Source organism: Olea europaea, chromosome 7 (genome assembly GCF_002742605.1).
Source record: "Olea europaea var. sylvestris chromosome 7, O_europaea_v1, whole genome shotgun sequence".
In the NCBI taxonomy this organism is placed as follows: Eukaryota; Viridiplantae; Streptophyta; class Magnoliopsida; order Lamiales; family Oleaceae; genus Olea; species Olea europaea.
The window spans coordinates 16,935,143-16,947,900 of record NC_036243.1 but is presented as its reverse complement, the minus strand read 5'-3'; the positions used below and the strand labels follow the sequence as shown (position 1 = coordinate 16,947,900).

The 12,758-nt window shown below is 36.0% G+C and overlaps 1 protein-coding gene across 1 annotated transcript; it reads left to right on the top strand.

Annotated features, from left to right (window-relative positions):
- The first annotated feature begins 343 nt into the window (after positions 1 to 343).
- On the top strand, positions 344 to 9,032 carry LOC111397987 (DNA-directed RNA polymerase II subunit 1-like). Its single transcript, XM_023024951.1, has 15 exons — positions 344 to 658; positions 752 to 1,015; positions 1,061 to 1,083; positions 1,752 to 1,829; positions 2,342 to 2,404; positions 2,721 to 2,807; positions 2,894 to 3,035; positions 3,121 to 3,456; positions 3,540 to 3,826; positions 4,409 to 4,667; positions 4,735 to 7,682; positions 7,715 to 7,828; positions 8,056 to 8,127; positions 8,231 to 8,284; positions 8,393 to 9,032. Exons 1-15 carry the CDS (start codon positions 575 to 577, stop codon positions 8,508 to 8,510), a joined length of 4,929 nt encoding a protein of 1,642 aa, XP_022880719.1. The 5' UTR covers positions 344 to 574; the 3' UTR covers positions 8,511 to 9,032.
- The last annotated feature ends 3,726 nt before the right edge of the window (positions 9,033 to 12,758 follow it).

Below are 12,758 nucleotides of genomic sequence, written 5' to 3'. Positions count from 1 at the left end.
GAAAAAATTACATTTTGAGTTTGAAGTAAATTAGTTAACAAATTTATTTTTAAAAAAATAAAATAATTTGACTTGTTTAAGATACAAAAAAATTAGAAAAAATTGATTATTGGTTCTAGAACCTAGAACTGAACCAAATTCATTAATTATCGATTCAGATATTCATTCAGATGTTAAACTTTAAGAAAATTATTCGATTCGATTTGAGAGTTTTGTTTAGTGCCAAAGTTTCAACATTTACAAAAGCCCATAAAAAAGCCCGGTCCGTGTTACACGCGTTCCTTGCACTAATCAGTGTCTCCATCTATAAATAGTACTCAGATCACCAAATCTTCGTCTTAATTGGCCGACTCTCCTCTTCAAAGGGGCGGAAATCGGAGATTTCTGTATTTCACAATTTCTCATTCTCTGAACTACTCAAAGATATTAAATGAAAAAATAAGCAAAAAAAGACCAAAAATTACAACAAATCTATATCGAACTTGAACACTTCTGCTTCAGCTGTTTATAGCAATTTGATTGGATTCTTAAACGAAACCCTAAAAGTTTATAAGTCGGTGATTCAACGGTGAATATGGATATACGCTTTCCCTATTCGCCGGCGGAGGTGGCAAAGGTCCGAGTGGTCCAATTTGGCATCCTCAGTCCCGATGAAATCGTAAGTCCCCATTTCTCTATGGTTTTTCTTTAACTTTCCCAAAATCTGTTTCGCTTTAATTATTGATTATCGAAATTTATTTGCTTTCGGCAGAGGCAAATGTCTGTGGTTCACATAGAGCATAGTGAGACGACGGAAAGAGGTAAGCCGAAACCAGGGGGATTGAGTGACCCACGTCTGGGGACCATTGATCGGAAGATGAAGTGCGAGACATGTATGGCGAGCATGGCAGAGTGCCCTGGACACTTTGGTCACCTTGAGCTTGCGAAGCCCATGTTTCATATTGGCTTCTTGAAGACTGTGCTCAGCATCATGCGATGTGTTTGCTTCAATTGCTCCAAAATATTAGCTGATGAGGTATGTTTGATGTCCTGAAGATTTTGACTTTGATGTATTGATTAGAGATTGACTGTGAGCTCCATTAAGTAATGCTATTAAGGCATGTGAAATTTTTGTTCTGGAACTTTGATTTTACTTACAAGGTTTGTGAATTGTGCTTCTCATTATAAGATCATTTATAATTTGATGATTTGATTACTGATTAGAAAATGTTTTTAAATGCATCAAGTAACAACTATTAGATCATGTGAAATTTTGGTTATGGAGCCTTTATGTGAAAAGCAAAGAAAATCTGACGAAAATTCTGTATTGGATGGGAGCTGACATGTCCAAAAATTTGTAAAATCATCCCTATACATCGACCTTGCTTCTGCATAGACAGTTGTGTAAATTTGAACTTTTTACATATACTGCACACCTGGCATATATCTCGTGGAAGGAATAGGAGTATAAAAGGAATAGGAGTATAAAAGTAGTTACATCAATACAGTAAAAGAATCTGTGCTGATCTCTGATAGATTATATGAACAAGGCGTGTGAGTTATGCTTCTCTTTATAAAGGTCGACAGTAACGGCAGATCCATTTATTTGTATTAAATAGAATACCCAATATGATGTCTAATGAAGCTGAATCTTAGATTCTTAGGTAATGCATCAAAATTTGATCTGATATTTACATAAATGGTTCACCTTAGTTCTTCATGTTAAGATTACCGCTTATGTCCTCTGTGAACGGATTTTTTTTATTCTTTAGCTGCCATGGAAACAATAATGAAATACACAAAGTAAGTATTGGACATCATTTTACAAATGAAATCATGACTTCATTAAGGTATGTATTGTACATCAAATGGTGTGTTGCCATTAATGATTTCGAAACAGTAATGAGGACCACACATCTTGCTGGGTCTCAACTACTTCAATCCAAATTTCGATTCTAGAAACTAATTGTTTTACTTGGTCTTGTGGTGACTTATCGTTTAGTAGGGTCAACCTGCCTTCTTATTACTCTCACAATCATCTTATTCCTCTTTGAGGTCCTAAACTTCTAGTTTTCACTCTTTCCCTCGCCAGATGCAAGAATCAATTGTTATCTCTTCTTTCCTATTATCTATATCGTTAAACAATGACCCCTTCAAGAATTTGGGTCCCTCATTTTAATTTCCAGCGAGGAAGAAAGAGAGAATTTGTTGCAGACGTGGTATGCAGAGGAGTTCTGAAATCAAGCTTTGTGCCCTGAAATGTTTGTATAACATATAGAATCACTGATGGCTGTTGTTTTCTAAAGACAGCTGAATTGACTTGATTTTTCTAAGTTCCTTGTTTGAATCTATATCTTGCCAGCATTCACACACTGAAGGAAGAGGAAGAGCTTCCATTTATTAACAAGATGATGAATAATAGTCAGTGAGGGTATGCGACATATGTAAGGAGTTAAGACAACTATTTCTGTTGAGACTAATGTTGTTAATTTAATCTCACATCAAGTGTGATGCAACTTGTACCAGACAATCATTTATGTCTATGTATCATGAATGCTGCTTGCTCTTTTAAAATCTAGTTTTACTCATAAACAAATCCAGAATAGTTAAAAACTTTCAAGTTTTCCTTATTATGGATAACTCTAGCAATTGTGTGGTTTTCAATAACAACCGTCATGCTTCCCCAGGTGCCTTGATTTCTTGAAATGCTTTCCTGAAAGAACGATATTTTAACTGCATAGGCATAGGTATGTTAGTATAGGAGTACCATGGAGTATTGCACTGAATCTCACCTATCCAGAAACAGTTACTCCTTACAACATTGAAAGGTTTCCTTGTTTCATTTTGTTCTTTTGATTGTCTATCTTCCTGTATATTGGTTTACTCACTCATAGTAACTTGGCCTTGAATATAGGTTGAAAGAGCTTGTGGAATATGGGCCTCATCCTCCTCCAGGTAAAACTGGGGCGAAGTATATAATTAGGGATGATGGACAAAGGCTTGATCTACGGTACTTGAAGAAAAGCAGTGATCAACATCTAGAACTTGGATATAAGGTGATCATTGTTAACTCTATGAGCAACAATGATCTAGGTTCAGATTTTTGAGTGCTCGTGCCTAAATTTATTGTCATTAATACAGGTGGAACGGCATTTGAATGATGGGGACTTTGTCCTGTTCAATCGGCAACCAAGTCTCCACAAAATGTCAATAATGGGGCATCGAATCAAGATCATGCCTTATTCAACCTTCCGCCTAAACTTGTCTGTTACTTCGCCCTACAATGCTGATTTTGATGGGGATGAAATGAACATGCATGTTCCCCAGTCATTTGAAACTAGAGCTGAAGTGCTTGAACTGATGTTGGTTCCTAAATGCATTGTGTCACCTCAATCAAATCGGCCTGTAATGGGGATTGTCCAAGATACACTTTTAGGGTGCCGGAAAATTACCAAAAGAGATACATTTATTGAGAAAGTAATCAAGCTGTACTTTGTTGTTGTAAATTTACTTTTGTTTCCCCGAGTGGGGTCTGAACCCTTTATGTTAATCTTGTTCAGGATGTTTTCATGAACATTTTGATGTGGTGGGAGGATTTTGATGGCAAAGTACCAGCTCCAGCAATTTTAAAACCTAGGCCTCTTTGGACTGGAAAACAAGTTTTCAATCTAATAATTCCAAGACAGATAAATCTCCTGAGATATGCAGCATGGCATCAAGAATCTGAAAAAGGATTCATAACTCCGGGGGACACTCAAGTTCGAATAGAGAAAGGAGAGTTACTTTCTGGCACCCTATGCAAGAAGACACTTGGGACTTCCACTGGAAGTCTTATACATGTTATTTGGTAATTGATAATGCTTTAGCTGTCGAGAGTGTTTAATTTCTACTTCGTAAAATACAATGAAAACTGTTTTTATTCTATAGATTCTCATTTTTAATGAATGCTCATGAGCTTAGTAAACAGATTCCCATCTTTGATTGAATGCCTTCTGGTGTTGCATGTGATTAATTAAATGTGTTGCTAAAATCTGCATTGAATAATACACATGTATTGTGTTGATGCTGATATTATGTGATACATTCATGTATTTTGGCTGAAAAATAGTTGCCAACTAATCACAGCGATCACTCTGCGCCAAAAATGTTTAGCCCCTGTTTGAGCCCTATTCTATAAAAATTCATTTTCTTTCAAACTCGTTCAACCACACATCTCTCAATAAAATAATTACATGTAAACCCAAAATATTTCTCTACCCTTTAACTACACATTCTCCAAAAACTTTACCATTACAAAACCTATTCTACATAAAAATGGATCTCAAACACAGCCTTTATTTCATTCATGTAATATAGCTGCACTTGGGATACTAGCTGCTTAAATGTGCTCCTTACTCATGTTTGTATGTAACATTGCTAATGCATCCAGGGAGGAAGTTGGTCCAGATGCTGCTCGGAAGTTTCTGGGACATACACAATGGCTGGTCAATTATTGGCTTTTGCAGAATGCTTTTAGCATTGGAATTGGAGATACAATTGCTGATGCTTCAACAATGGAGAGAATTAATGAAACCATTTCAAATGCAAAGAATGAGGTGAAGGAACTTATCAGGTCTGCGCAGGAAAAGCAGTTGGAGGCTGAACCTGGTCGAACAATGATGGAATCATTTGAAAACAGAGTGAACCAGGTATGTAATATGAATTCATTTTTCTGCCTGAGATTTATTGATCCTGACATATTCCTTGTCCCCTTAGGTGTTGAATAAGGCCCGTGATGATGCTGGAAGCAGTGCACAGAAGAGCTTGTCGGAGAGTAACAATCTTAAGGCTATGGTAACTGCAGGATCTAAGGGAAGCTTTATAAACATATCACAAATGACTGCTTGTGTGGGGCAGCAGAATGTTGAAGGTAAACGAATTCCTTTTGGATTCATAGACCGGACATTGCCCCACTTCACTAAAGATGATTATGGTCCAGAGAGTCGTGGTTTTGTGGAGAACTCGTATTTAAGAGGGTTGACCCCTCAAGAGTTCTTCTTCCATGCTATGGGTGGTAGGGAAGGTCTGATAGATACTGCTGTGAAAACTTCTGAGACTGGATACATACAGAGGCGATTGGTAAAGGCCATGGAGGATATCATGGTTAAGTATGATGGGACTGTCAGGAACTCTTTGGGGGATGTTATTCAGTTTCTTTACGGGGAAGATGGTATGGATTCTGTCTGGATTGAATCACAGCCATTGGAATCTTTGAAGTTAAAGAAATCAAATTTCAATAACATGTATAGATATGAGATTGATGATCCAGATTGGAATCCTAGTTACATGTTGCCTGAAGCTGTGGAAGATCTAAAAACAATCCGTGAAATTCGCAGCGTGTTCGATGCAGAGGTTCAGAAACTTGAAGTGGATAGATACCAACTTGCGACGGAGATTGCGACAACAGGTGACAACTCTTGGCCTCTGCCTGTAAATATCAAGAGGCTTGTGTTAAATGCACAAAAGACCTTTAAAGTTGACTTTAGAAGGCCTTCTGATATGCACCCAATGGAGATCGTGGAAGCTGTTGATAAGCTGCAAGAAAGGCTTAAGGTGGTTGTCGGTGATGATTACCTGAGTATGGAAGCTCAGAAGAATGCCACACTTTTTTTCAATATATTATTGCGCAGTGCTTTGGCTAGTAAGAGAGTTTTAAAGGAATACAGACTTACTCGTGAAGCTTTTGACTGGGTTATTGGTGAGATAGAATCTCGCTTCTTGCAGTCACTTGTAGCATCTGGGGAAATGATTGGTTGTGTTGCTGCGCAATCAATTGGTGAGCCTGCGACTCAAATGACTCTTAATACTTTTCACTATGCTGGTGTGAGTGCCAAAAATGTTACTCTAGGTGTTCCGCGGTTGAGGGAGATTATTAACGTTGCTAAGAAAATAAAAACACCATCGCTGTCTGTATACTTGAAGCCTGAAGTAGGTAAAACAAAGGAGAGGGCCAAAAATGTCCAGTGTGCTCTAGAATACACAACTTTACGGAGTGTTACACAAGCTACAGAAGTATGGTATGACCCTGATCCCATGAGCACCATTATTGAGGAAGACGTTGAATTTGTGAAGTCCTATTATGAGATGCCTGATGAAGAGATTGACCCTGACAAGATCTCTCCCTGGTTGCTTCGAATAGAATTAAATCGAGAGATGATGGTAGATAAGAAGCTCAGCATGGCAGACATAGCAGAAAAGATTAATCTTGAATTCGATGACGATCTCACGTGCATATTTAATGATGATAATGCTGAGAAACTGATCCTCCGTATTCGTATTATGAATGATGAAGCTCCTAAGGGTGAGCTGCAGGATGAATCAGCCGAGGATGATGTGTTCCTCAAAAAGATTGAAAGTAACATGTTAACAGAAATGGCTCTCCGAGGCATTCCAGATATTAATAAGGTGTTCATAAAAAACAGTAAACTAAATAAATTTGATGAAACTGAAGGATTTAAGGCAGAGAATGAGTGGATGTTGGATACTGAAGGTGTTAATCTTTTGGCTGTCATATGTCACGAAGATGTTGATGCGAGGAGGACCACAAGTAATCACTTAATTGAAGTTATCGAAGTTCTTGGAATTGAGGCAGTTCGAAAAGCCTTACTGGATGAGCTGCGTGTTGTCATATCTTTTGATGGATCTTATGTAAATTACCGGCATTTGGCAATATTGTGTGATACCATGACATATCGTGGTCATTTGATGGCCATCACCCGTCACGGGATTAATCGCAATGATACTGGGCCCATGATGAGATGCTCGTTTGAAGAAACTGTTGACATTCTACTTGATGCCGCTGTCTTTGCTGAAACAGATTACCTGAGGGGTGTCACTGAAAATATAATGTTAGGTCAGCTTGCACCAATTGGCACAGGAGACTGCTCCTTGTTGCTGAATGAGGAGATGTTGAAACAAGCCATTGAGATCCCTCTCCCGAGCTACATGGAAGGGGGCATGGATTTTGGCATGACTCCTGCCCGTTCACCACATTCTGGAACACCATATCACGATGGCATGATGTCTCCAAGTTATCTACTGAGTCCAAATCTGCGGTTATCTCCTGTTACAGATGCTCAATTTTCTCCTTACGCTGGTGGAATGGCTTTTTCACCGACATCGTCTCCAGGCTACAGCCCATCATCTCCTGGATACAGTCCATCCTCCCCTGGATATAGCCCCACCTCCCCCGGTTATAGCCCCACTTCCCCTGGTTATAGTCCCACTTCCCCGACCTATAGCCCTAGTTCTCCTGGATATAGCCCAACAAGTCCTGCATATTCTCCTACAAGTCCATCGTATTCACCAACTTCTCCCAGTTACAGCCCAACATCACCTAGTTACAGCCCAACGTCGCCAAGTTACAGCCCTACATCTCCAAGTTACAGCCCTACTTCTCCTGCGTACAGCCCAACTTCCCCAGCATACAGCCCGACTTCTCCTGCGTACAGCCCGACTTCTCCGTCATACAGTCCGACTTCTCCATCGTATAGTCCAACTTCTCCATCGTACAGCCCCACCTCTCCGTCATACAGTCCAACTTCTCCATCATACAGCCCCACCTCACCTGCATATAGCCCAACCTCTCCTGGATATAGCCCCACCTCCCCCAGTTACAGCCCTACCTCTCCAAGTTACAGCCCTACATCACCGAGTTACAATCCCTCAGCCAGATACAGCCCTTCCCTAGCATACTTACATCACCGAGTTACAATCCCTCAGCCAGATACAGCCCTTCCCTAGCATACTCGCCTACTAGTCCAAAGATCACACCTTCTAGTCCGTACAGTCCCTCATCTCCAAGTTACAGGTAAGTAAAGCTCTTTGTAATTCTTGCTGTGTAATTTACTGGTTGAATTGTCTTCATGCTAATTACTATGTCTAGTAACGTAAGACTAGCTAAGTTGGGAGTCATTACCGTTATCACATATGGTTGGTTCATCATATGTAGTTGGTTATATTATGAGTTCTTTTTTGCATTTAACTTCTGCAATGTGACTCAAGAATGACTTGGTTGAGTTTTCATCCTTATTGCAGCCCGACATCGCCTTCATACTCTCCCACATCTCCGACGTATTCTCCTTCTAGTCCAACATATAGTCCAAGCAGGTAAATTGGTTATTACACGATTAGGATTGCTTGAAAGAAGAATCATGATGAGAGTGCTTTGATGTAATGTGTGTGAATCTTACGTTATTATTTGACTTTTCAGCCCATATAACTCCGGGGCAAGTCCGGACTATACTCCTAGTTCTCCACCATACAGGTGAGTGGTAGCACTGTATTAGCTGATGGTGTTTATTCCAAAGTCAGACAATGTAATTCAGCTACTTGTTTGGTTCTAATCTGTTCCTACTTTTTGTTTTATTTTCAGTCCAAGTGGAGGATACTCACCTAGTGCACCTGGGTATTCCCCGTCTACAACCAGCCAATACAGTCCCCGTGTTAGTGAGAGAGACGACAAAAGTGTTCGGAATGATAAGGGTCGCTGAACCGCATACCTGTGCCATAGACCAAGATGGAGAACAAAGTTTCTATTCCTGATATCTTGACTTCTCTGCAGTGTTTTAGAAAGATGCCAGCTAATAATTGATCGTTGCCTTGTGGATCTGGTTTATCGTGTACTGAATTTGATGTGGTTGCACATTCTAAATTAGGTAGTGGTACATTTAATCATGGACGTGCTTCTGCTGGAAATTGAACGATTTGGTTGTCGATGTAACCATAAAAGAATGTGAAATTAGAGAAACAGAGTCGATGTCGATATAAAATGTAAGTTAGGCTGTCGAAAGGTAATATCCAGAATGGTGTGTTCATGAATAGGGTTAACTCCCTGTTCCGATTGGTCAAGTTCGTTAGCTGTGTTGATTTTGAAAGCACCCAATCTAATGAATCATATCCTTCTGTCCCTGTAATTTTAAAATAGATACCCGGTGGATTGCTCAAATTTGCGATGTTTTGTAGAACTTCTATTCTCTATAAACTGAATCTAGAATTTTGTATTGTTCCTTGTACTTGGTATCTCTGGTAATTTTTTGGGTTAGACGTTGTACTTCATTACAATGTACGAAAAAAAATTGAATTAAATCTTGGTTTCATACTCATTTGTTTTCGTTCATATCTCGGGTGACACCAAATGCTATAACTTATCGTATGCATGACAGTAACAAAGCGCAAGTCTAATGACTATATTTGCAATCTCGATGAACGATTTGTCGCGAACAATTTTTGAAGTTTGATGTGGTTTTCTGTATCCTATGATGAATTTAGCAAACTTGTTTTCAAATTAGAATCCATACAATAGCTATAACATTATTTAACACTATAAATGAAATTATCAATATAAAAAATTGTTAAAAAAATGATTTCATTATGTTAAACTTAGCAAAATAATAAAGATAAAGATATTAATAGTTAAATAATGATAAAAGTAATTAAAAATTACAATCGAATTCTCTTTCAATAATATTAAGGAAGTAGGAATATGCTACTTGTACATAATGTGGTGTTCATAGTGGTGTTCACTTCCTCACATAGAGGAGAATCCACTTCTGATAAATTATATTTTATTTGAAGAGTGATTCCCCTTTCATATGAGAGAGGTGGACACCGTTATAGATACCCTGATGCAGGGCCGAGGTAAGTGAGGCCCTTGCCTCAGGCCCAAAAATTTAGGGGGCCTCATATTTTTTTATTTTTTTAATATATACCTAATCCATAAAGAAATGAATAAAGAAAAAAAAATGATTTCCCTGAGGATCACAGGTCAAAGCATCATAGGTGGTTGCCGACGACATCACCAATGGTAGTGTCTTTGTTAATGTACATATTTGGTTTGTTATAATAATGTTATTTAGAATAATAATAATAATAATAATAATAATAATAATAATAATAAGAGAGTGATTTATCATTTATGTCCCTTTTCTCTCATAAATTGTCTTATATTCCTTGCTAAGCTGAGAAGTTAATGTCAAAATTTCACATTCTGAAATATTAGCAATGATGTTGTTCGATGACACTGGACTACATCATTGTGTTTTCCTAGATTTTTCATCTCACTTTTCCTCTTCCTACCGGCACTTTATTAAGGAAAAAAGTAATAAATTTTATAGCGACACAATTTTGTTATTTCAGTTATTGTGTTTGTTTAGTTTAACATATTTGTCAAATTTTCAATAAAGGTATTTATTATAATTATTATGTAAAATAGCGATGGTGGTGGAGCAGGTGGAGGTCGGGACAGCCATTTTCGTCTGTTTAATAAATATTTTTGTTTCCTTACTCCCCATCCCCATACCCGACTAAGCTGGGATGAAGGCGGAACAAGTAGGTTCCTTGCCTTATTTATCTCTTCATTTATTTAAATTTTATTTTTCTTATTTTTTTAAATAGTTTTAATTAGTGAAAATCACGTTTCCCCCAATTTGAAGAACAACTCGTGTTTCTTCTAGAAAGCGTGATGATTCTTTTTGTTTTGTGTCCCCATTTCATGTAATCAATTAGGTGGGAAGTCCTCGCCCCATTTGAGATGGCATGTAAGGTTTTTTTGGCGAATGTTGCTTCTTGGACAGGGATGGAGACAGGGGCTGTCCACATGTCCCCCATCCCCTGTCCATAAGGTTTTTCCCTTTTTTGGCATCCCTTATGTAAAATGTAAATTTTGTTATAAATTAGAGAAAAAGGAAAGAACAAGAAAGAGAAGTCAATAAATTTGAGTGTGTTGTAATGAGAACCAAAACCCCATATTTATAGGGAAGAATAGGGGTGACAATTGTAATAATTTCTAGGATAGTAGAAGTACAATTGTCATTTATTAATAAACTTACAATTTACAAAACACCTACTTAAATGACACATTACGAAATATATGCTTTGTTGAAACTGTGATAAAAATTTGATACGAAAAAGAAAATCAAATAAAAGAAAAAATAGTACAATTATTTTGGAGTATTAAAAATAGGGTTGTACTTGATATATATAAAATATAAACATATGGATGTCTACAGCCCTCACATGGGATGGGGCCTGCGTATTCTTAAAAATAAATATTGCCTCATTAAAATATTACTAGGGCAACTTAGTGGGACCAAATCTAAGCGAATGAAAAAAAAAGTACAGTTATTCCCCTTGATGTTAATTACTGATTTTTTTTATTTGAATTATCTTTTGCAAGATTTAGATAATGATGCATTTTTATATTATTTACAACTTCTTAATTCTCCCCTGATATTGAGAGGATTGTCCAATCAAATTGACAATCAACAAACTTTATAAAATATTACTACGCATTTCATCTTATCATTTTTTATTTTTCATCTTAGTGCAATCTGGTGGATTAATTTTACATATATTGCAATATCAAATAATTAGATGAAGAAATCAAGCACTAACCACAAGCAAATTATAATATGGCGAATTATGATGTCGGCATGATGCGTAATAACATTCTCTAAACAAAAGCGATTTTTTTTTTGTTCTTAATTAAATTAATTGAAGGCGTTTAACAAACGATAATGTTAAACCATTTATCAACGTCTCAACTAACGCTTATTAAAAAGTTGAGAACTATGATACTGATATTAACAAGACACACAATCTTGATTGTATAATTTGAAAATTATGCTCACAATTTAAAATTTGAATAATAATTTTGCAAATTTCAAGTTGCGAGCACCGTGCAATCATATAATATTTGATTCAAATTTATTAGATTTACATAATAATTGGCTGGTCAACGTGGATGATGATGAGCCCCATTTATTACCCTAATTAATTTTCAGAAATATAGGGATTTTAGTCCTTATTTTTGCTATTGATGATTAATAAAAAAAAATTTCGTAAAAGAGAACAAATATCATATAAGATTTCATTAGATTAGCTAATCTTTCGATTCTTCATTAAATATCAATTTGAATGTTAAATTTTGTATCATTATTAATCCAGTGATGATTGTACCGATCATGCTAAACAATAAAGTCAAATTGAATTTCTAGTTCAATATAATATATAATTCAACTATTTTATTTTCGAAGAATACGATTAAATATTATATAATAATATATTAATTAAGTAGTCAAACTAATCAATATTCTTACGACAATTATTATATATTTTCTTTCAGGGATAAACATGAATTCTAAATAATATACTTTTTCAAAAATGTACTATTTCGAGAGCACATTATCTTTAATTATTGATTCTTCAAGTTATAAATCAATATTCTTAAAAAATATTGAAAATTATAATTCATACTCTTCAAGAACGATAAATTAATATTCCTCTTGAATATTAATAACATAGAAACATAAGTTTCCTTTAAAAATTACAAGTGGTATTGAGTTGTTTAATTTGTATTTTTTCAAGAAAACAATGAGATATATATTATTCAAGATATGTGCTTTTTCTAAAGCACTTTATATTTTATTATTATTCTTTCAAGAACAATAAATCAATATTATTTTGAAATATTGAAAAATTATAATATTACACTCTTCAGAAGAAGAAAAAAAGTTTATTCAGAATAATAAATTATGAAAGAATTTACTCTTCAAGAGCAAAAAACATAATTTATGTTAGATTGCATTTATTATACTCTTCTGGAACAAGTAAAATTTAACAAGATTATCAATATGTAAATACATATACAGAATAATGGACTCGTAAAGAAATTGAGTAATTTAATTAGTGATTTTACATAGAAATTGATCAATATTCCTAGAGCAATTAATATTATTTAA